At 35.0% G+C, this 26,228-nt stretch overlaps 1 protein-coding gene across 1 annotated transcript in view; it reads right to left on the reverse strand.

Moving 5' to 3' along the window:
• Positions 1–25,112, reverse strand: part of LOC145683279 (uncharacterized) — a 36,792-nt gene extending 11,680 nt beyond the window's left edge. Inside the window, exons 1-2 of the mRNA XM_081754644.1 lie at positions 24,958–25,112; positions 7,134–7,194 (exon numbers count right to left, since the gene is read on the reverse strand). Coding sequence (XP_081610770.1) covers positions 7,134–7,194; positions 24,958–24,999 — 103 coding nt within the window. The 5' untranslated portion in view covers positions 25,000–25,112. The remainder of the gene's footprint in view (positions 1–7,133; positions 7,195–24,957) is intronic.
• Positions 25,113–26,228: the final 1,116 nt, after the last annotated feature.

Below are 26,228 nucleotides of genomic sequence, written 5' to 3' on the forward strand. Positions count from 1 at the left end.
GTTACACTTTTTCGACCAAGTGCCCCCACCGGGAATCGAACCCGGGACCGCTCGCACCGAAGGCGAGAGAGTTAGCGACTACGGATTTCAAAGAAATGGAGTAGTCAAACATGCTGTATTTTCGCCAATACTTAAGGTATAATTTGTTTTGATTGGTATCCAAAGAGATAAGCTCTATATTGAGCTTATAATAATTATAGTTTGCATTATTTTGTAAAAATTAGCAAATCAGAAAATTTCACAGAATAAATATAGCAAAGGCAAGGAATACAAAGAAGCATATTGGGTAAAAATAAATATGAATCAAGCATGAATCAAACCTTTTGCATTTAAGAAAAGAACAAAGAAAACTTGGAGAGGTTGACCATTTTAAATATTTGGAAGTATTTTGACGAGAGACACTTGCTGCACAGAGACCAGACCACAAATTGCTGTAGCCAAAGAGGTATTTAATAAAAACAGATCACTCTTATATTGGACTTTTATATTGAATCAATATTGGACTAAGAAGGAAGCTAGTCAAGTGGTATAGACGGAATATATCATTGTATGGGTCGAAGACTTGCACAATTACGGAAGTTTGAAAAAAAATATTTGGAGAACTTTCAAATGTGGTGTTGGAGGAAGATAGAAAAATATAAAGTTGACAGAGAAAGTAACAAATGAAAATATTTTAAAATGAATAGGAGAGAAGAGGACTTTTCAATCAGAATTCTTCGTAGGAAGGCAAATTGGATTCTAGATACCTCGGAAAGAAATTACCTTCTTCTTAACAATGGAAAGGAAAATGTGCAACGAAACAAAACACAACTGATTGATTATATTAAAATAAATATTGAGTCTGAAAGGATAACGGTGAAGATGAGAAATGGGGAAGTAACATTATCAGTCCTTAATCTAAGAATTAGTCCCAAAACCTGACGATAGGCAAAATAGTTAATAATACATATCTTTATTTTCGTGCTGATAGCAGAAATGCAGCACTTTATCATATACATAAATATTATTGAAAAAGAGATGGATTGAGACTAACATAACTTAATAAAAAGGAAAGATAAACTCTGACAGTGTAACCTATGTCAATTTCTAAACCACAGAGACGTCAAAGACTAAAAATAGACATGAAAACAACTATTATAAATTCTAAAGTAAAATCACATTCTAAGATATACAATTGAGGCCTATTCCGGAAGAAGGGCACATAGACCGTTTTCGTGAATCGAGGAAAAGAGCCTTAAAGATTTTATCAGAGTACATAACAATAACATAAGTTTGCAAATACCTATTACAAGTTTTTTTTTTAAATATAAAAGATCTACTTGATTAATACATAGCTTGTATTAAATGAAAAAATGTACTATTTATTATTTATAAACATATTTGTATTAAATGTTATGTGCCCTTTTTTCGAAAATCCTTGTTGATTGAAGAAATAGCACACTATTAATGCATCACAATAATATCTTTATTCTAAATAAAACAAATATAAGTTATTAATATGAGTTCTATTCGTACTCATTCAATATAAATTATATCTAGTCGCTGCCTTTAGCTGACAAGAACTTCATTAAGAACCGAACATCTTTCTGTATCTGTTCGCTCACTCCAACAAAAAGGACCGGCTTAAGTCAATATCTCTCAATTTCTATCCTATCATAGTAGCTATTCCACCATCCTTAACACAATACAGCCATGTATAGAGCCGTGTTTTTTTCTTCTCACGAGCAAATTTTGTTGTTTCCACTTACTTATGCACGAAGTAAGCAACAACTCTCGAAGAGACTTTTCTATAAAAGAACTATAAAAGAAATCATACAAAATGCACTAAATTTGAACGGAAAATATCTCATAGCACTTGTTTTTACAACACTGAGTAACCAAGGAGACCAGTTTAGCCGATATTTCATTCTTATTCGAGTTGATGTGTTTTTCACCACGAAATCGTGTTTTTTTTTTTTTTTTTTAATTATTCTTCAAGTTTTAAATTTGTTTTATTATAAAGTACACGCCTCTTCTTATACGCAGGTTTACCTTTAGTCTCCATTTTAAGCTATTTCCAGACTTGTAGGTTAATAATATTGCAAGGAGCACAGCAATAAAAGCTGCTAGAGTCTGAATATCAGCTGTGTGCCAAAATAGCGGTGCAAATGTTTACAAAAACAATATTGCCACGCTGCAGAAAATAAAGACATCGAGATGAAATTTTCACAGCGCCTACAGTATAACATGGTGGTTCGTCTTAAGTGATTTCCGGAAAAAGGGCACATAGGCCTATGTGTCCTTATTCCGGAATAGGCCTCAATTATGATAGCTAGACAAATAGAGAATAATAGACGAGATAAATATGTTTCCTATTATGTGATTACAATAAAATTTTAGGAATTGTACGATATACTACAACTTTAAAATCTATACTTTTAAAAATATAGCTTCAGTTAGATCGTTTGTCAAATATCTTTTATATAAATGCAATAACTTTTCTGCTGTCAGCCAGTAGTTCAAATTTAAAATATGATTTCATGTATGCAAACGTATTAGAATAATAATAGAGTTCCAACTTAAAACAAAGTATTCTAATAAAACACTTTTGGACCAACTTATTTTTGTTCACAAAAGTCTTTGTTAGACTGTTCCAAATCATCAATGCACACTCCAGTTTTGATCTTGCCAGTCATTTATATGAGTTCTTAAGACTGATACAAATCATGTTATTGATTAATCCTTAAGTAAGTACTCGCGTGGGGTGTACACAGACCTCCCAAACAGGTAAATTTCGTGTTGATAGCCAGACGTCCTGATGAAAAATATAACAAAATACATCGAAACGGGTACAAAAATCTAATTGCAGCAAATACTTTTAAAAACATGTCTAGAGTTTTGCTACATTGTATTAATTATTTAAAAATATTTTTTATTGTAAAACAACAATATCAATTTGGGGGTCTCTTGGATCCCACACGAGTACTGCTGTCATAATAAAAGGGCACGAGTATTTACGGGTTAAACAGATACCCAATTGTTTTCCTTGCTTCATCGCGTATATTCTGTACATGGTTACTAAAGCGTAATGATTTATTTAATTTTACACCTAAATCCTTCATTGTGTGAACTTTTCGTATTGTAGTATTTTGCATTTTGTATTGACTCACATAGTAGTTGGATTTGTTATTGTAGGTCATACACTTAGCTTTTAAATTGATGTTCATACCATTATCTTTACATCATGTAATGATTCTCCTTAAGCCTTCTTGTAACTTAATATTGTCCTCAAAATTGTTCATTACTTCAGAAAGCTTAATGTCACCATTATAAAGTAAAATATTGGAATGATTTAAAACTGTTAGGAAGTCATTAATAAAAATTGAGAAAAGTAATGGACCCAGAGGAGAACCTTGAGGAACTCGTCACCAATAGTGGATGAATGTGACAAGCCATTTCTAATATTAATTTGGTACTTTCTACCAGTCAAATAGTTTTCAAAAAATTTTAGATACAAGGGAGTTACACATATGTTTGACAGTTTTTCAAGAGTAATCTATGATCAACTAAATCAAAGGCTTTACTCATGTCAATGTATATAACATTAGTTCGTGATCTACTTTTCATGACATTGTAGCCAAAATCTGTTTTTTTCATGTAGGCTGGTTACGATGGATTTTCCTTTGTAAAATCTGTGCTGTGATACTTGCAATATATTTTTTACATTAAAAAAACTGTTTCTCTGAATCATAGTTTCATAAATTTTAGAGAATATATTCGATATGGTTATCAGCCTGTAGATGCTTGGATTTAATGTATCGCTTTTCTTGTAAACTGGTACTATATAGATATTTCTATTTAGATGGAAACGACACAATTCTTAATGAGGCATTGTATCTAGGTATATATTTGAAAACACTGGAGCTATTTCTTTCTAGTATGCCTCAATGATATAATTAGGAAAACCGCCAGATCCTGAAGATGCTAATGGTTGAAGTTTACCTATTACTTCAGCAACATTAGTTTTACGTATTATTGGCATTATTATTATTATTATTATTATTAATAATAATAATAATAATAATACCCTGTGAATTCTTTATCTACAAGCTATCCTGATGTTTGGAACTCAAATCGAGCTTTCAAAATCTTGTAACACTGTCAGTGATAATGTTATTCTATGAGACGAGATGAGACGTGATGAGACGATGAGGTAATTCTATGAGACGAGATGACACGTGATGAGACGATGAGGTAATTCTATGAGACGAGATGAGACGTGATGAGACGATGAGGTAATTCTATAAGATGAGATGAGACGTGATGAGACGATGAGGTAATTCTATGAGACGAGATGACACGTGATGGGACGATGAGGTAATTCTATGAGACGAGATGAGACGTGATGAGACGATGAGGTAATTCTATGGGACGAGATGACACGTGATGAGACGATGAGGTAATTCTATGAGACGAGATGAGACGTGATGAGACGATGAGGTAATTCTATGAGACGAGATGACACGTGATGAGACGATGAGGTAATTCTATGAGACGAGATGAGACGTGATGAGACGATGAGGTAATTCTATGAGACGAGATGAGACGTGATGAGACGATGAGGTAATTCTATGAGACGAGATGAGACGTGATGAGACGATGAGGTAATTCTATGAGACGAGATGAGACGTGAAAAAAGTTTCATTATGTCGTCTCAATTCTTGAAGTATTCTTTTCCGAAAAGCTTTTCTCGTCCCGCTTTGGAAATTTAGCTACGAAATTTATATCCTGATTTTTTTTCTTATTTCCATCTCCAAATTATCAGAATCCTTTTGCGTCACGAGAGTTCTATGAAAGAGTGTGATATAAGAATGTTATTTATTATGAAAGTATATTGTACGGACAATTTGCCTATCTTTAAACATTCATAAACGTGGTTCACTGTTTTCGTACAATCTATTTATCAATTTATATTGTAATATCCTTCAAGTGGTCTGTATTTGTAAACACCAACATATGCTTATTTGTAAACAAAACCACGTGATCTCTTACTACAAGCAAGCAGAAAAAAGGAATCTTCATAATTATCAGGTTATGTGATAAAAGGAGAACACTAGCTCCACCGTTGGGCAGAAGAGAGTATACTGTACAACAAACTGTGAGATAAAGCAGTTTTGGCTGGTCATCTCTTAGCTTACATAGAGCTCTAAGAGATCTAACCTGTCTAAGCCTCTTAACTTGCCTGCAGTTCTGATATTTCTTGTCTACTTAGCTTGCCTGAAGTTCTGTGAAAACTCAACCACTCTCTTTGCTTGCCTGGAGTACTAGAAAATCCTAACCGCAACCACATAGCTTGCCTAGAACTTTTGATTTTCTTATCCTCTTAGCTTGCCTGGAGTTCTGAAGGGACCTTAAGCAATTTTTGCTTGCCTGGAGCACCGAGAGTTCTAACCAATTACCACTTAGCTTGCCTAGCTCTGTTGTATCTTTCCCTTGGTTTTCTGGGCCTTGGAACACCTATTTACCCAGACAAACTACATAGAGAATTTTGCATTGATCTTCAGACCACAATTAGAGTGACTTTGAGTTTTATATTTGTATATAACAAGACTTATAATAAAAGGTTGTGAGAGGAAACCGAATTCTGTGTGTTAAACTGTTTTGCCTATTACTTTATGAAAATAATTTTACGTGGTGAAGGTGCCAGGTTGTGAAAGATATAATATTTCTATACAATAAACCATATAGCATTAAATCAGTGTTTAAGATCTAAAGTTTAGTTGCAGTGTTGCAATAGATTCAAGAAATTTCCCAACTCATCTCGAATTTAGAAAGGTATTTCTCGTCTCGATTCTTTTCTCGCTTTGGAGACGAGATAAAATAAACTCTCGCCTCATGGACAACACTAATTCGGACAACACACTTGTTCCTTAGCAGTACCACACGCCATTAATCCTATTGATTTGTTTAATGAAATATCATCAGCACGGAAGAATGTTTAGAAAATCAACTGGAAGACAGGCAGAAATTGGATAACGATTATTATACGTATTTCGAAGTTTAGAGTCATGAAATTCGAAACCTAGACTTTTAATACATCAAGACATGTGTCGTTGCAAGTGCGAAAACGATTTGTTAAGCTTGAAGCATTTGAAATGTGGTGTTGGCGCAGAATGCTGCACATATGGATTGAAAGGAAAAGGAATGATGTACTAAAGCAGGGATGTCAATAATCACTCGCCCATTTGCCCGGGGCGAGTGGTTCATCGGTTGTGGGCGAGTATTTAATATCATACCGAAGGTACTAAATAATTTCTATTATGGGATGTGAGCTAGTAGTTTGCTAATTGGGCGAGTAAAATTTTGTTGCTTATTTGCATTCCTGTACTAAAGGAAGCTAATGAAGGACCAGAGATCATAAATATAATATGAAAAAGAAGAAACAGCATGCTTGGCCATCTTATTCAGCACTCCGATTGGATCACCGTGTTGATAGAGGGAAAGGCAGAAAGGAAAACCAGGAAGAGAAAGAGGAAGGATAGAATATATGGATGCAGTTACGAAGAAGAGACCTTATCAAAGTTTAAAACAGCTCTCCCAAAGGAGAGAAAAATTTTAAAATTTCCATGTATCCCACCAACCTGTGGTTGAGATGAGAATGAAGAATTTTAAATAATTAAAGACCTACTAAGCTTTTTTAAATGTTTGACCTAGACGGGAAGGAAAGGGAGTGATGGTAGTCATTAAGATGTCCATTCGAGGTATTCAAATTTCGTGTAAGACATCGAGATGTATTCTTTATGAAAGATGATGCAAACTATAGGCCGCAGTGACACATGGGAAAGGATCATTTCCTAGATATAAGTAAATGAAGAGAGAATGGGAAGATAAAACGACAACTTATTTTATTGCCCGACATCAGCCGGATAATGACAAAACGAAGGCGTTAAGGTGGAAGCAGAGTTTGCTCCCAACAACAAGTCGATTCTATTTAATAGAAAAAGTGGAATTTCGATAGTGTGTCGACTGTAGCAGTAGGTATAACTAAGATTTTACACATGTATTTTTAAGCAAACATCAGGTTAATGTCAGCATGTTTTGGAGGTATTAATAAACAGATTAATAACCACTATGTCAAAGCGAAATAAACTTACACGGTTTTCTTGCCCTGATGCTGTACGGATAATATTGATGTCCTCCTAAGTTGTTGTCTGTCTGGAAGAAAACAGGTGTAAAATTTTAATACATATCAATGAAGATATTCTTAGTATGACATTAAAAGAAATATGTTTACTTTACAATAAGAAATGATTGTCTTAATTCAACGCAATGGCACTGTGTTACCCTAGTTATGTTATAATTTGATATGCTTAGTAGTAGTAGTTGGGAATCAAACAGGAAAGAGAGATATAGCTGACGTTCAAGGAAAGTAGATTGTCAAAAGTTGTAGGTGGAGCAATATACCAAAAACAATTTTTGTATGCTTTAAAATACGAGTCTAAAGTTGGCAATCAAACTCATATCCATGACACACTCAGTATTAAGAACGCATTTTAAATACTACACCTACTGAATGATAAATTAAAAGTTTGTAGTTATGTGAACATTGTAAACAAAACAATGTCATATGCTCCTGTTTGTAAACATCACTACGGATGTAAACATGAATTTATGTCTGTCGTACTACACACCACGTGCGATTACTACGAGTAGAAGACGGCAGACCTCCAGCTTCTCCTACAAGTCACATGACGAAGGGACAGTATCAGCGCCATCGCCCTCTGGGACGCCTATATATTGGACAGCAACCACCGGACCGTTACCAGTTTCTGGTCGTCTCTCCTCTTGGTTGTTTGGGCACTAGTATAACCCTACTTCAAAGCCTTTAGTCTGCTGCCGGACCTTAGGCTATTCCTTTCTCCCTGGTTTAGCCTGCTGTGAGGCTTTGTCAGGATACCAACATCAATCGCTTAGCCTTCTGCGGGGCTCTCTGACTCTTATCACCCCTCACTGCTTGCTTCGGAGCATTGGGGTTTCATACTCCACTCTGCTTAACCTGCTTCGGGGCTCTGTAGAGATCCTCTACGCAACCTCACGGTCAAGAACTACCTGATTTCTACCTTACAAATTAAAGAAAGTATTTTATAGTATTTTCTGTAAATACTGTTGTTACAGATAATTTTATAAATAAACCGGTTGTGGGAGTCGCTTCCGAACTCTCTTTTTATTAATCTAACCCTACCTCCCAAGAAGTTTTACAATATTTAAAACCTATTATTCAGTGCTTGTTTTACATCTTTCATTAAGAGATCTTACTCTTATCAACTCATTGTATCATTAATAAGCTACTTATGACTTTCAGCAAAGACAGTGAATTATTTGAATGTAAATTTGCACGACATTACCATTAATGACCAGAACTCTCCCTTCCACCCGAAAGACAAGTACACTTGGTGAGACGTCACAAATGCATCACGTATGGTGGCGAAAGGAAAATGAGCGATTTTCGGAACGCCGTACAAACTTTTGCAGTCAAAATGAGAGGAGAGGAAGAGTTAAATGCAGATGAAATAGGTATGATCATAAGCAAACCCTGATTCGGTCATTCAGGATATGATTTTCGGCAAATTCCAGATCATATGTGTGATACTGTGTGAAATAGGGTTTCATGATAAGTTGTGTCATAGAGGTCGGTTACGAGTCAGAAGCGTAGTGAAAGTACACCGGAAAAAGTCGTTGGACACTGTAGCCACAGAGTTTCGGTGGAGCATCTGAGAGTGATGCGAGTTGGAACCGGGACTCGATGGTTGATTTATTGTCCATAAGCCATGGACAATGAACAAGCGCTGCAGAGTACAGTGGTGGCCTCGCCAAAACCTCGCCGCCCGAAACCTCGTGGGACAAAATCTCACCGGGCCAAAACCTCGCACGCCGAAAATCTCGTGTGGCGGAAACCTCGCCGTCCACAATCTCGCCTGGTTAAAACCTCACCGTTCAAAAACCTCGCGGACCAAAATCTCGCTTGGCCAAAACCTTGCGGAATGAAACCTTCTGTTAAAGTTTACCCAATGAGTTTCTTAATATCCAATTCCATATTACAAATAATAATAATAATAATAATAATAATAATAATAATAATAATAATAATAATAATAATAATAATAATAATAATAATAATAATAATAATAATAAAAGAAGAAGAAGAAGAAAAGAATATACAAACTATCGTGAGGGTGGGCTTTCCCGGGGTATTCCGTTTCCTCCTACTTTCTTCATTCCATCGTTTCCTTCATCCTGATCATCTACGTCTTCTTTAACCTACAAGACATAATCGAGGGAAGTAAAAACTCAGATATTATTTCATACTTTCATAAATATTATTCGATTTTATTATAATTTCCTAAGGTCACCGTCAAAGTGAAATAAAAAACCATCCAAGGCTTAAACCCCATATATGTTGAAAGTTTGATCGATACCAGTCGAGTGGTTCAGGAGTTATTAAGTCACAAACTCAGCCACTTTCATTTTTATGTATTTCTATATGTCTCCCCTTCCCGTCAAAATGAAATTATAAAAACCATGCCAGGCTCTAACCTCATCTGTATGGCAAATTAGATCGAGATTGGTGTCGTGGTTCAAGAGTTATTAGGTTTCATCTATTTTAAATATCTCCCTATACTCTTACAAGTGCAGTCAAAAGGAAATAATAAAATACATCCGAGGCTCGAACCTCATCTATGTTGAAAATGTCTTTGAGATCGGTCTGGTGGCTCAAGAGATATGATATCACAAACATAGTCATCTTCATTTCTTATAGGATAGATTTTTGAAAACAAGCATTAGAATTTTTCTTGTCATTATTTTAATGCAATTATGTGTTATTACCAAATATGTACATATAGTAATATATAGAGCATTCTACATCAAAGAAATCGTAGTGACGACGTTTTATACTGACGACATTTCTTCCTAGGCGAGATTACGACCCGCGTAGTTTAGTCCAGGCGAGATTCTGTGTCCAGAGATCAAGACCGCGAGGTTTCGGCCATGCGAGGTTGTCGCCACGAGGTTCTGGCCGCGAGGTATTGTACCCAAACATTAGAAAATCAACTATCCCCTCCTGCATGAATCTTTACATATCAAAAACCGAAAGACATAACAAGAAAAGAGTTCTTGATGGGGTTTCAACATCACAAGAATAAGTTAGATCTTTGTTCTTATTCTCAATTTCAACTGGAAGGTAGAGATTTACTACAACCAGCTTTAGTATTGGGTTCTGAGACAAATTTTAATTTTATCCTAATGATATTTTTCACACTGCATCGATTAGTAAACAGGACATCTGGCTCTCAGTAGCAGACCTTCGACGTCAAAATCCCGATAATTCTAGAAAGTGTGTAGCTATGAGTAAAAGACTTTTGTTTTGTGATTTTCTACAAGATGACTTTCACCCGCGTTTTCATCTTTTGTTTAGGGACCTCAATCCACTGATTGGTCCGCTGTCCTAGGGGAGACAATACTTTCCTATCACATGCTAATTCTGACCAATGGGTGTAAGACTCACTTTCAACCTCATTTGGCAGCCATGATAGGGCCCGCCAGTTCACTCCAAACTGCAAAATGGCTTGGGCAGGTTAAATGGCTTTTTCCGTCACCAAAATCCAATTATAGAAACCAAAGTTTTATGGTGTACAATTTTGTTATGAAGCCGTGAGCATAACTTATTTATTCTCTTTGTAATATCTGGCAGCATATTTGTTTAAATAGTCTGAAATATTAAAAATGCACCGCATATTGGGCGAAATTATTATTATTATTATTATTATTATTATTATTATTATTATTATTATTATTATTATTATTATTATTTGTAATGCTCGCAAGCAGTCTCACAAACCTCCGCAAGATGTTTGCGACGGATTCCCCAAAGGAACATATCGATTACTTGCCAGGTTATAGAGAATCCCTACGTTCCTTTGTTTAATCCATTTTTCAATCGAGCAGGTATGACTTTGAGTGTCATGTTCTAAACTGCACTGTCTGCGTTGCGTTGTTTTTGAATTACAGCCCTCTGAAGTTCATTTTCCCACGCTTTCGGCACCTTCTATGGACGAAGATATCCCTTACGGACCAAAGTTCCAAAGGACTTTCTAGCTGGTTTCGGTGTCAGGAATCAGGTCTTGAAATTTGTTCAAATAGTTACTTACCATCCTGTATATATATATATATATATATATATATATATATTGCAAGGTACATTTTGCGACCTCGCTCAAACAAGTTATAAATATTAAGGGTAAATTAAATATTACTCAATATAATAATAGTGTATGCTGCCAGATATTACAAAGAGAATAAATAAGTTATACTCACGGCTTCATATCAAAATTGCACAACATAAAACTTTGGTTTCTATAATTGAATTTTGGTGACGAATATTGTATATTGTTCGTGCCGATTGGTTAAGAATCGAAACCATATGAACTTTCACACAGAACGAAACCATGGTCTCGCACACTACGGAAAGTTTCTTATGCAGGTCTTATCAAAAAATTAAACAACTCTCTTTAAAGGTAAAAAGATAATTTAGAAAATAACAATGGTTTATAGAAGGTTAATGTTAATATATGTTAGTGTGGTAATTCTGTTAGTATTAGGTGTATATTGTTTAGATCAAAAAGTAATTATAATTTTTTATGTTATTCTAGAAAAATATGTTGTACTAATAACACTTTTATTTCTTTATGTTCGAAAGATGGAGTCGCATTCACATGCATCAGCATTATGCTCCTCCGACTCCTCATCGTTTAACCACTTCGAGTGGTTCAATAAAATGGACGACTTATTATTAAATGTTACTGGGGGAGAAAAAGGAAGAGAGGAAGTAGAAATAGAAAAAATTAAGCGTAAACGCTTCCCCCAGTGGTAAAACTGATAGCAGAAGCAGGATCAGTGATTAAAGAAGGAATGAGAAATAGAAAAGGTGCAAATAGTGCAATCAGAAGGAGAAGTAACAGTGCAAATGGGGGAGGGGGTAATATTGTTTAAAAAGATAAACTGCATCCAGGGGAAATAGTAGCAGTAGAAATGTTGGCGGAGGGGAAATATTGATGACAATTTACTGTTATTAAGTGATGCACAGGACGAAGTGCTGGAAAAAACGATGGAAAAGGGGGAAAGACTGGAAGAAATAGAAAACCCGAGAGAGAAACTAAAAGAGAAAATTCAAAAGTACTTGTAAAGAGTTTGTAAAAGTAATGTGTATTGCTTTTGGTGTTGGGCAATGGTAAATATGTGTTTTTCTTTCTTTGAATTTTATACCTCTTTTAAAACCTAACGTAATATCATTATTCAGCTTTATTACTTAACATTGTTGAGGTATTTTATCAGTATTTGTGAATATTATGTGATGAAAATTTGATCTATACATGAGACATAAAGTTTTCTTTTATAGGGTGTAAAGTCATACTGGAAATCATTGTAACTATTTTTAATGGACGGATAAATTTCGAGTTTATTATTCCGTTTAGTATCAAGGTTATACGTGACGGCTTCCTACAGGTCGATGTTGGATTCAAACCACACGAATCACTACCTGGAATTGAACTTGTTGCTCCTTTTAACACCAAGGATACATGTTTTGTATATAATCACAAGAATGCACGTAATAATTTTATCAACGAGGCTATTTTCTTCTAAATTCTCACAATAACATTGCTCGTAAGGAATAATCCAAACAACATAAGCTCCTACTTGGAATTAATTCCAAGCCTTTCACAGCAAAAGTCCTACAGAATTATGAGGGAACTTCATGAGCTTTTGCGGCATGATATTCAATATTTTTTTTAATTACATAAATGAAAGGAAATCTTTTAGTTTAACGATCCCCGATTATGCTCTTTAGGCTAAGGGAGACAACTATAAAGGCAAGTGAATGATTATTAAATTGGTAGAATGAGAAAGTGGGAGGAAACGGGAGTACCCGATAAAAGAAATGAGCACGGTGTTTTTCACCACAAACTTACTTAGTCGGGGTTCGAACCAAGGAGTCCAATCACCAGAGGTAAGTAAGCAACTTTACCAGAGCTCCAGCATACAGCTAGCTTCGAAGGTACACAGTTAAAATATTTTAGTTTTACGTATCAGGGTTATGCTTGTTAGGCTATCTTATACCAAAGTACTTTGTGCTAACACTCCCTTTAAGATAAATGAAATGGTTGAATGAAGAAAGTGAGACACACAATGGTGTACACCACAACTTACTTCACTTTACTTTACTGATGATCGAACCAACGACTTTACGCATCAAAGGTGTACTATTTTTAATCGAATAGAAATACATATTTTTCAACAGAGATCAAACCCGGGATACCACACACCAAAAGTGTACTATACTTAAGCAACCGATTTGAAACACATACATGAACAGTCTTCGAAGTCGTAATATTGGTGAAAAAGAAAAAAGTAAGTTACAACGTGTATGACTTCTAAGTTCCTTCAACTTTGGGATTGCAAGCACGAAAAGCAGAAAACAGTCTTATTTTATTTATTTACTTATTTATTTATGTATATACCATGTTGGATATCTAACAACGACAAAACAACTGAGAAGGTATTACCCAAAATTCGAAAATATGAAAATGAAATCTGTAAGTTTTATGTCACATGGTTATGATGACTATGCTATTTTATGTCACATCACTAAAAAGAGTTCAATTTTAAGATAAATAATAATGGAAAAGTTGCTGGAAAATAGAAACTGGGAGGAACCCTGATGGAGCCCAGAAACAAGATGTTTGTCCAAACCAACGTTCACTTGGCGCGAGCTGGAATCAAACAATGGACCCCATGCACCGTGAGAGCAGTACTATACAGCTTTGTTCGATAGTCAAATTGAATATACTCTTTGAGCTAAGAAAGAAAGAAAGAAAGACAGACAGAGAGAGAGCGATAGAAAGAAAGACGGATGATGCTGACAAAATGAATAAAATTCAAAACAGATACATAAAGGTATCACTGACTCAATGCACCCACAAATTTGAATTTTTCTCAGCAACAATTTGATATCTCACAATTTTTAAATTTTATTCATTCACAATCGGCAATTGTTCTGAGGTTTCACAGAAACCGATCTAATAAATAATAATAACGACTTCGTATAACAAAACGATACAATACATAAAATGAGCTTTTGATGAATCGAGCCAGCAAACTGCAAGAAATGATTCATTTACAACTTCGTAAATGATATGTGCACTTAGGAGAATAACTAGAAAAACGAAGTAGTTAAAATTGCTACTGAACTGATCCATAAAATATACAAGTAATAATGACCAATACCTAACATGTTGATAGATTTTTTGAACAATTCTTTTGAAAAACTATTAGGAACAATTTCAAAATTTGTGTACTTTCTAACTTTAAACGTTCGTTTTAAAACACGGTGTTGTAGGTAAAAAGTATATTGTTGTTGGGTAAGCACTACAAAAGTTATGATTATTGCATATTGTATGTAATATAGCTAAAGCTATCGCGTGTCGGCTAGCTAAAAGGCTTGAAAAAGCTCTCACAGAGAAGTTATACTTGAACTGCAAATTTTAACTTTTTAACTAGTATAGAGAATAAATAAATAAATAAAATAAAGGAACAATGACTGTGTGTTGAGGATCGAGTCAAAGACCTACACATTGGAAATGTATTGCCCATTATCTATATACATATATACTTATACATATAAAGATATTTCAATAAATAGATGTTCTTTGTTCAGAAAAACAGACCTTATCCGTAAAAATTAACAAATTCTCGTACAGGTAAGGAATTATGAGGTAGGTGGTAAACTTAATAATTTAACAGAGTTTACTAAGATATTTTTGTTAGGAATTTGAGTTTTTTGTCATCTAAGATTATTTCGGATTTTGATTGTTTGAACGTTGGCCATGTTTGGACCGTCTCTTGGCGAGTATACAATCCAGGAAAAACGAAAAGGGAACTTAGGGGGGAGGAAAAGGAAGGAAGGAACCTCTCTGGAACTTAGCACACCCACATTTACATGGTGTAACAGATAAAAACCCGGGAGAAATCTTACTTGGAATGGTTGGTCTAAAAATACGTTTTACAATTTTTGGTTTTTCACAAAGTGTCCTTACCGGTAATTAATTTCGGATGGATTCCATTTAAGCATATATTAGATATGCTGATCTAATGAGAAAATAATTTGTGAATAAAGGTTAGACAATATTTGCAAATTTATCAAGTGTAAATGAATTGAACCTGAAAACAAAAATGGTTTTAGCAAAGGCATAAATACTTGTGAACCTACGAGTGGTATGTATATATACAGTAAAAGCACGAAGTTCAACTATGATATACCAGTAAACATTATTATTATATTTCTTAAAATGTGTGATAATCAAAACCTGAATTAGATATGCTCAAAGTAAGAAAATGACTGTTAAGAACAGTTAAGAATGGTTCACGAAAAATTAGATGTTGACTAAAAGCATGGAATTCATGTTATTATTCAGTTTACAATCTCTTGTTGTCTAAAATTTTCAAACATTTGAAGCTTAAAATATATAAAAAAACGATAATCATGTGTCCTGTTTGTATGAGTGTTCTTACTTTGAATCTGAAACGAATAATCAGTCCCAAGACGAACGGAAATGGCGGAAATTATATAGCTAGCATTGTTAGGATCATCAACTGTAGGAGGGTTAGGTAAGCAGGTCATGTAGCTAGAATGGAAAAAGTAGAAACTCTTTCAAAATTTTAACCGGTAAAAGAGGAAATAGACCATTAGGATGACCTATGTCAGACGACAATATTAAGATGAATTTTGCAGACATAGGAATACAAAGTAGAAACCGGATCCAGTTGGCTAAGGATAAAAGTTAGTGGAGAGGTTTTGTGAACGTGGCATTGAACCTCCAGCTTCCATAAACCATAGAGTTAGTTAGATAAAATGTAATAAAACGGAAACTACAAAAGAGAAAAGTACAAAATGAGTGATCATTATTTTTTAATAAAAAACTTTTATTTGTCTTCTCTCTTAATGTTTTTGCACGCTTCCATAGGAAGCATAGCTTTTGTAATAGTTCGTATCTGTTTAATCTTTCGTTTTCATTAAAATTATTTCCCTCCTTTTTACGGATCGCTTTCAATTTTGCTGATTCGCTTGTACAAGCTCTGCTTTCGGTTTATTTCCTTTTTATTAAAAAAATGAACTTTTGTATTCTTTCGTGTTATTTATAATAACAATCGTTGTAAAAAAAATGTCCGAAAATATTTAAAAAGCGTGAACTGATAAAAGGTTCCGAAAGTATTAAAATGTATGCGATCGTACGAATTATTTGGTATTTCACATCGATACGATGCTCGGCATATATGTTGTATCATATGCCAAGGAATACTCATTGTTAAAGTGTTTTGAAGTATATAAAAATTGCAAATGATTTTATCCTATGAGGTTTGGCAATGTGGTATAACGTTGTTATAGTGGTGAAATTCATATCATCAAGGAACAGTATTGCTTTTTTAAAATGGTGCAGTAGTGCAGATTTTAGAAAAAAGTAAATTCATAAAAGAAAACGTAAGATTACATTTTAAACCCGCGAATAAAAAGAAATAAATCTAATGGATGCAGGGACCTGTTGAAAAAAAAAACTGTTTTTAAGTGGTCGTTTAATATAAAGGACCAGCTGAAACTTGCTCAATGTTGTGATGAGGTCAGTTAAAACTATATAAATACCGCCGTTAAAAGGAAGAAATTAGTATGTATTCTAGTCATTAATCGTTTCCTCATTCCTCGTTTCTAGTCATTCCTCCATTTTAGTTCTAGTCGCTGAGGAAATTTCTTCTTTCTTTTCGTGTATATACATGCAAATAAAAAATAAAAAGAAAAGAAAAAATAAGCGTTAAAAACTGTTTCTGCTTCTGCTTTTTGGACGTTTTGGTGAATAAAAGATAAGAAAATGTACGGTCAAAATGTACTCATTTTTCATTGTCATGAAAATGATATACCCATTCAATGTTTAATAAACACGTTCCATTTCTGGCAGCCTAAGAGAAGAAGCTTATTACTGTGCAATGGATGTTCAAAAGGATATAAACAAGTTATCAATCATGAAATTATTATTATTCATAAAGATAATTTTGCTGTAATAAGCATTATCACCGATATTGAAATACAGGATGAAGTTTTGCGAGAATTTCAGAAGACGCATTGAAAAACATTTAACAAGCTACAACAATTTTTCAATATTTATGAACATGCGATTAATAATGATGATTTTATTAAACAACTGATAAAAATATTCTTAGAAAAAGATTTTAAAAAGTTTTTAGTTGAAAACATTGTTGTGATTAGAATTCAAAGTGATTAAAAATACAAAGTGTTTTTTACAATTGAAAAAACAATCTAGCATTGATAGAACTATGTTTCAATGGCTTATGGTTACAATGTTTACGATTGTAAAAAAACTAATTGCAAGTGATTCTTCTGTTGTAAATGTCTAAAATGATTTGTACACAGTGCAATAGTACTAGATGGTTAAGGAGGAAGAGGAGGAGTAAAATAATAAGAAGGAAGATGAGAAGGAGGGGTAAATATTGTATGAAAAAACTGTAAAATTGTACATACCGAAGCTAGAGGCCTCCTATGGAATTTTTTTAATACGATCAAAGCATAGCTGTTTTATTTGAATAAAAAAATATTATAGTGGACCAGAAAAAGGTATTTATATATTTAAGGAGGTGGTATGAAATTCAATAAATATTATTAATATTTGGAACTCGGAACCGAACAATACTCCGGTAGGGGTCACTTGTTTAAAAAATATAAGAAAGCAGGAAACTCCCATTGCAGCTACTTGGGTTCAAATTCCGTCGTGGTAATTAGAAACTTTTCTGAATGGGAAGATAATGTTTAAGAAATTGGTATTGTAATTATGTTATTCCTTTATTATTATTATTATTATTATTATTATTATTATTATTATTATTATTATTATTATTATTATTATTATTATAATGGAAAGAAAAAAGTAACATAGTCGAAGGTATTCATAGCAACAGAAAAGATATAGAGTATTTCAGATGTTTCTTAGGTTTAAACATGAACGCAATAATATTATTACGTTTATGGATTTACAGATAGAATTATCATTTTATGACAGCATGAAATGGAATATAAAGATTTGTTAGCTGATAACAGTAATGCATTTTGTTTCGCCCTCCTTCTAAGTAGAAAGGTGAGGTAACATCTTAGATAGGATCATTCTCGTGACTAGCGATCCTCATTGTATGTTCAATCACTATTTGCAAGTTGTGCACAGCTAGGAACAATTCCTTTGAACTCATTTTTGGCCCATACTACAGCAATAAGGACGTGTTGTGTTCATCAATTCTTGTCTAAACAAGTTACTTGCCAGACAGTTACAAGGTTGTTAAGGATGACGTAATTTTGTGTTGTTGGCATTTCACATGTAAAGGAAGTTGTCACTACTTTCAGACCCAGAGAAATTTAATATTTTGCATGTTAGTATATATCAGAAGTATGAATTTTGTAGATTGTAAAAAAAATCCTGAATTCCACAGCCGGAATCGAACTCGCGTCGCCAACATTATGAAACTAACGCTTAAGGCACTACTCTAAGACATCACTGTTCTGAGAGAAGAAAAATGGAACTGCAGTGAATTCAGTAATTACACACTTTTACGATTCCAGTGTAATAATGCTGAAACTTCGATGATAAAGTAGTAAAGTATTATGCAGGAAGAATAGTCCAGAAAAGTCAACTTTAAATTGATAACTCATAGGTACGGAGGTGCTGCCTTATGCTCTCGCCTCGGGACCTCACTTATTTTGATTTGAATCTCGTGTTTAAGGGCACTGGATTATTTTTTGAAGTTAATTAATTTAACGAACCTTCCTGAGTACCTTGTTTCCTTTTTTGACGAGTTTTACTTACTTTTACAGTTTTTTCACTAATTCTTTAAGAGTAGGGACAAAACACAGAAAAATTGAAGACAGTAAAAATCACTAACAGTGTTCGCGCGTTCTTTCCTTGCCTGAAGTAAAACAATAAAATAGGTTGAACATGTAATTTTTGGTCTTTCATTTTCTGTGTGGTGTCAAATCCAGAGTTGGAGTGGGTCAAAATGATCGAGTTTTTTGAGTGGGTCAGTGAGTCAACAGCATCTGACCCACTAAGGCCTATCATCCATCGTGACCTACTGTGACCCACCACTCACTATAACGCACTCTGAGCCACCGACCCTCTCTGCTCACTGCATTGTAGATAGCATCTACTGACGCGACAAAACTCCAATGAACCACAAACTTATTCCCCAAAAATATGTTAAATCGTCAAATATGTGATTTGTTTACATTAAGGTGTCTAAAAACACTAAAAATGTACCAAAAGTTACCCCGGAGGGGCTCGAACCGCCAACCTTATGATTACTGGTCGGGTGTTCTTTCGACTTCGCCACGGGACCAATGAACGAGACGTCGCTTGTAAAGGGATAGTTCTTTTTAATTTGGTCAATTAGAGTGCTCTTTTAACCATATATATGAGACGATAACTATTTGGGATAAGATAAAATGCGTTCGCCCTGTAATTTTATAACAAAGTGACACGTGTCTATTTACTTTATTTCATAGTTTTCCCATACTCACTTTCTAATGATCGACGACAGTTGCAATCTAAATTCATACAATTATCGCACTCAAGATTTTTCAATTTATGATGTTGAGGCAGAGGTTATTTTTGACCGTCGGAGCTCACTTTAGGAACAATTCGTCAGGAAGAAACAATATATAACAATAACCACATGCACATGACTAGCGATAATTTGTGTTGGTCCCTTCGCGACGAATCGAAGGAGCCCAGACCAAAACGATGTCCTCGCTGCTACGCCGTGGTAACTTCAACACCCCGACGCAAGATATCTGTTTTGACTTGGCGAAACTCTGCCGGCAGTGGGACACTAGCGGCAATCCTTCGAATCCTTTCGATATTGACGATCGACGTTTACCCGCAAGTGGGCCACTAGGTGTTGGCGACGTGTACGTCATGGGGTATAATTTCAAGTATAAACTCTGGTTTTATTACAATTAGAAACTCTTTAGTCGGTAGAAAAGAGGACGTTGATCATGTGTCAGGTGTCTGAGTTGATGAAGATGTGTTTTGGTGGTTCAGTGGTTCATGGTTGGTGGTGGTCGGAGTGGGTCATGGTGGGTAGTAGATCAGAGTGGGCCAAGGTGGGTGGTGGATCATGGATCAGAGTGGCTAGCGGTGAGTGGTTGGTCAAGTTTTCATTGACCCTCTCCATCTCTGATAAAATCTGTAAAACCAAATCAAACAAAGAGCAATATTACTACACAAAAGGGCTCAACATCTTAGCTATTTATGACAAACTATTGCATGATCCGAATAACTCTAGTATATCAACAAACCATCATTTGTCATATTTTACCGAAATACGTCATGAGTTTTCTGACAACCTGATACTTTAAATGTGTTAATACTCAAAGTTCATTGATCTCGTCACTTATTGACTTATTCTCTTATGATCGTCACAACCTCTTTTAGGGTACTTCCCGTAGATATAGAAAGGTGAAATGTAGTATCCGGGCTTGGTGTAGCGTGGAAGTAAATACATGAAAAACAACAGGATAATATTTCCCTCCTCCAAACCCCCTAAATTGGAGTGTGTTGATTATTCAACAAAATCTTACCCAATCTGAAAATTATAAAATATAAAATATGTAGCCAAGTCTCGACTTTGCAATAATAATAATACTAATACTACTACTACTACTACTACTACTACTACTACTACTACTAATAATAATAATAATAATAATAATAATAATAATAATAATAATAATAATAATAAAGGAATAACAGAATTAAAAAATCAATTACATAAATAATACCTTCCAATTAAGAAAAAATGAGACGACGGCCGTAACTTGTGGGGGCCACTGCGCACGCAGGGAAGTTCCCGGCAGTTCCCATTTTAAGACAGAAGTGTCTTACTCCATATACGATACTAAAATGAAGTGAAGCATCAAACAGGTTCACTACATTACATAAACAGGACAACACACTAAATATAAATAAAATAATAATGAGTCGTAGGCCCATTTCAGTAAAAAAATGTCTACTATTAGGTTTCACTAGAAATAATATATATATATATTCGTATATTATTGTCAGATTTGTCAATATTGTCCCCTTAATTAATTTGTCGTGTATGGAACGGGTCTAGAGGCGTAACTAACGACCCTGCAGATCTTGGTATGCGGGAGATTCCAAGTATTTCAGATATTCTCTGATCTTACTGGCCGATACAGATAGGACATCTACGGTCATGACCTACATGTAGCGGAAATTATGGCCAACTGCTGTCGGCTCTCGTGGCAGAGTGTTTTAGTGCCCTCTCCGCTGGTCTAGTGGCTAGCACGTGCGCCTCTCAGTGTACGGGGTCCAGGGTTCGATTCCCGGTGGGAGAGCCTTTGTGATTTTAACTGTCCTCGATGTTTCTGTGTTCGTGTCCCTGTCGTTCTAGGTCATTGGAAAAGCAAGTTAAAATGAGAAAAGCAAGTAAAATTAGTAATAAGTAGTTCAAGTTTCTGAGGCACGTTCGGTGAGTCAGTTAACTTTTTAAAAAAGTGTTCTAGGGCAACGTTCTAGTGATGAAAATAGTTTTTGGCGTGGGTTCAAACCTTGCCTAAGAATTTTTAAAATTTCATAACAATTTTTTTAATAAAATAAGCTTGCCGTTTTACTATACGTATCCATAGTGAAAGTAATAATAATAATAATAAGAAGAAGAAGAAGAAGAAGAAAAAGAAGAATAAGAATAAGAATAAGAATAAGAATAGGAGGAGGAGGAGGAACGGGTTACAAGCCCCGCAGGAAACTTTTTCAAATGTTTCAATTTCAATACATACTCATGACAGAAAGATCGCCCCTCGAGAAAGAAAAAATGTTGGAATGAGGAGAATTGGGGAAGGTCTCTCAATGAAGGCAATCATTTACTTACTTATTTCCAGCAGTTGTTCTAGATTTGATATGTTCAGCTACTTTCAAGCATTTTCTGATTCATGCGTGGTCAGGAGAGCGCGGTGGCTCAGTGGTAGAGCGTTCACCTCCGGTGTTTGGGGTCGCTGGTTCGATCCCAGCTCGCGCAGTGTGGACTTTGTGGGGGACAAACACCGTGCTCGTGGGTTTTCTCGTGGTTCTCCCGTTTCCTCCCACTTTCTTCATTCCACCACTTCACTCATCTCTCATAATCACCGTCTCCTTTAGCCTAACCGGCATAACCGTGGGACGTAAAACTTAAAGATTTCATTTTTCTCATGCGTGGTCAGTATTTTTATTTATCTAAACATACAGTATATAAAGAAATAATACATTACATACACAGCAATATTAAGATAAATATATGGTGTTCTTTGGAAAACACGATCTGAACCATGGATATTCATCTTAGAATGGAGAAGTGTTTCGTTAGTCACCTACTTTACAATTTTAGCTGCATAAACACCTGGATCAGGTCTACCAACTGCTATCAGTGCCAAGAAAAGTTACGTGTAAGTTGGGTTGCATCTGTCTAGGAGTTCTCACAACTGCAAATTACCTGGATCCCAAGTAAGGGAATTAGAGCACTTAGTGTGGGAGATACTTTTGTGGCTGGGTGTACATGCCCCAATAGAAGATAAGGATCACGATATAAATAACACTCTTTACGAAGAAGTATAACTTGTATTTTATCATCTACGCGATAGTATCTGAAAGTTCTATTAAAGGTTTTGAATGTAAAGGTGTGACGTGAGGGAAGTTTCAAACATATTAGACACGTGAGGAATAAAAGTCACGATAATAGGCTTAACTCGCGAACTTTGCAATATCCGAAAACTTTATCATGAAGAGAACAAAATTCTCACATTGGAGCATCATTAAATACACTTGGATCTTACCACATGGGTCAACACACAATCAAACTGATCACGTTTTACTGGCTAGTGTAGTTGATAGTCGGTCGTGTAAAGAAACTGAGGTTGATACTATTAGGTAGCAGGATTACAAGAGAGAGATTATCGTTGAAAAGTGAAAATAATCAGTGTTTGATAACGGAGGGATTGAATTTTCAGAACTTAGAGAAAGATCATGAGATATAGGGAAATGCAAGCAGAGTTACACCCCGTTCTTATAGATTTGAAGAAGGCTTATGGCGAAGTCCAGACAAAAGCTATGGCGATTCATGAAACAGGATGATGTTTCTGAAGCATAATAATGATGGTACGGAATATGCAGGAGGGAGCATAGACCTAAGTAAAAAGTAGTGTGGGTATGACAGAAGGTTTCTTTGTGGAAGTTGGTCTTCTCAGGGAACAGCTGTCAGCCCATATTTGTCCAATTTTGTAATGGATTGTGCTGGCGAAGAAGGTATAAAGTACAGCAGTCCTTGTTTCAGAAAAAAGTGTTCCGGGGGAGCACACGTAGAATTCGGGGGAGGGGGACTTCTGGTACTATTTTATTATTATACTATAGACTATTATTTTGGTTTCGTCCCGGGGAGCACTCTCAGATCTCCGGGAAGCAGTGCTCGCCAAAAACATGTCTGGAAGAAACACTGAAGTAGAACACCATGGAGTATGCTGTTATATTCAGTACGCCCAAAGATAAGGCAGAAAAGACAGTAGAAAATGAAGAAGGGTGTTAGAGGAGAGAGAGAGAGATTTGAAGATAAGTAGCACAGAAACAGAATATGTGGCACTCAAGAAGGAAGACGGAAGCTTTCTATGGCTACAAAGAGGTAGGCTATTATTTATCTCGAAATTTAAATATCTTGGATCATGGAACGAACATAGGACTTACGGCGATCAACAAAAGAGGGGAGCGTCGTACGCCTGCAAAGAGAAATTATATTGTTTACCTCGAAATTTAAATATTATCGGATCGTAGAACAAAGACAGAGCATATGGGACTCAATAAAGAAGACGGAGGTTTCCTACAGCTACAGTTACTGTTAACCTTAAAATTTAAGTATCTTGGATCGTACCTTGACCAGGATGGATTTTTAGATACCGAAACCATATATATAAAATAATCAAGCTGGCTAAACTGGAGTAGAATGAGTGGTGCTGTGTGACGGGAATATAAGTTGTACGTTGAAAAAATGAAATGAAATCTTTAAGTTTTATGTCCTACGGTTATGCCGGTTAAGTTAAAGGACAAAGTGATGATGAGAGATGAGTAAAATGGTGGAATGAAGAAAGTGGGAGGAAACGGAAGAACCCCGAGAAAACCCACGAGCACGGTGTTTGTGCACCACAAAGTCCACACGGCGCGAGCTGAGATTGAACCAGGGACCCCAAGCATCGGAGATGAACGCTCTACCACTGAGCCACCGCGACCCCCAAGTTGTACGTTGAAAGGCTTTATAAGATATATAGAAAAATCAAAGTTACTCGATTCCAATTTCCTTGTTCCTTCGTTCATTCCCCTAGTCAGTTGTACCCCTGCTTTGCTATTCTCACATACTCAACACCAGTTCTGTTTCAAACTAGTAACACTAGGTCTGTTTATATGCGAAATCGGACCATAAGGGTGGAAATAGCATGCTAAAGTGATATTAATTCTGGAAATACTGGCCTGTGTGAATTACAACACTGGATCCTTGGTGTTGAAATAAGCTAAGGTAGTAGTCATGCTGGGAATACTGGCCTTTGGGAATCACAACACTGGATCCTTGGTGTTGAGATAACAAGCTAAAGTAGTAGTCATGCTGGGAATACTGGCCTGTGTGAATTACAACACTGGATCCTTGGTGTTGAAATAACATTCTAAAGTGATAATAATTGTGAAAACATTCATCTGTGTTAGATTTCAACTGTTTTATTACAATATTTTTGGCTTCGTAAGTATTAACTGTATAAAAAAAAATAAAGTCAATACTAACCTGACTTATTAGCGATACAAGCACACATAAAATTATCCTCATCGTCTGCTATTGTTGAACTCTTGTATTGATAACTCATTGATCCAAGGTTCAATCCTTGTCGGTGTGATGGCACAAGCATTAGAAGATTGAGGCGACGACATCATTGTTTTCAATTTCACCTGCGGTAAACAATGCTATTCGTAATAAAATATTTTTTATATATCTCATACTAATATTTAATTTGTAATTGCAATAATTAACAAATTTAAAATACGATGCCATCACATTCTTTGTAACATTTATAGTAATACTAACTGAAAAATTTAAGTTATTTTAATAAAATGTTTTTGTATTGCTAGTCAAACTTACTTCCATTCTTTCTTTTAATTAAATGATAAATGTCATTTTATCTATTGATTTAAAAAAAATAAATAAACTTACGCTCAACTGAAGAGAAAATAAAAATAAAATTCTAATAAATTTCTTAATGGTATTTTTATATATTTTTAAAAATTTTATGACAACAAACAACAAATATGCAAGAAAACCATAAACGTATACAAAAGACCTTGCTATATTGTTGTGAAATTTTGTTTTTATTGATAATAAATTAAAAAAGATATTTCTATTTTATAATTATGTTCACACGTATGTTGACATATTTATGTATTGATTTCGAACTTACTACACTGGATATGTTAATAACTTTTAGATAGTTCTCTAAAATAAATTATAAAAATAAGATTTTTTAATTACATTTTATATCGTTGAGCAAGAAAAGTTTATAATATATTTTTAAAATTTCTATAATTTCTTGTTCAAAATACCGTTTACGTCTTATAATTGTTTATAAATAGCCCATGCGTAAAAAGTGCGTGTCTCTGTTAGGAAATTACAAACAAGAATATATAAACAAGGTATCTCCCGAAAGTAACATTATGCACTTTATTGTGAAGCAACTATAAGTTGCAAATCGCTCTATTTTCTCTATTAGATGGTGGTGTGAGTCAAGTACAAAGAGAGTGTTTCCTCAGTTGCCTCCGAAATCTCGGAGGGGAAGGACACGAAATTTCGTAAACCTCTGTTTCGCCTTCTGTACAAGTCGCGAAGCAGCGTTCACTGGAACTACGGATGGCCACGACTCGAGCTAAAACTCGACCCAACTAGAATTCGAGTCCAGTTCAAGGTAATTTTCTCGAGTCGAGTAGAGTTTAATAAATGGCTCGCTCGTTAACCTCGTTTTAACTTGTTCAGAAATCATGGATTGCTTAGGTTGGAAAGCGAAAGCC

The sequence above is a fragment of the Thermobia domestica genome, chromosome 4, assembly GCF_964235325.1.
Source record: "Thermobia domestica chromosome 4, izTheDome1.hap1.1, whole genome shotgun sequence".
NCBI classification, from domain to species: Eukaryota; Metazoa; Arthropoda; class Insecta; order Zygentoma; family Lepismatidae; genus Thermobia; species Thermobia domestica.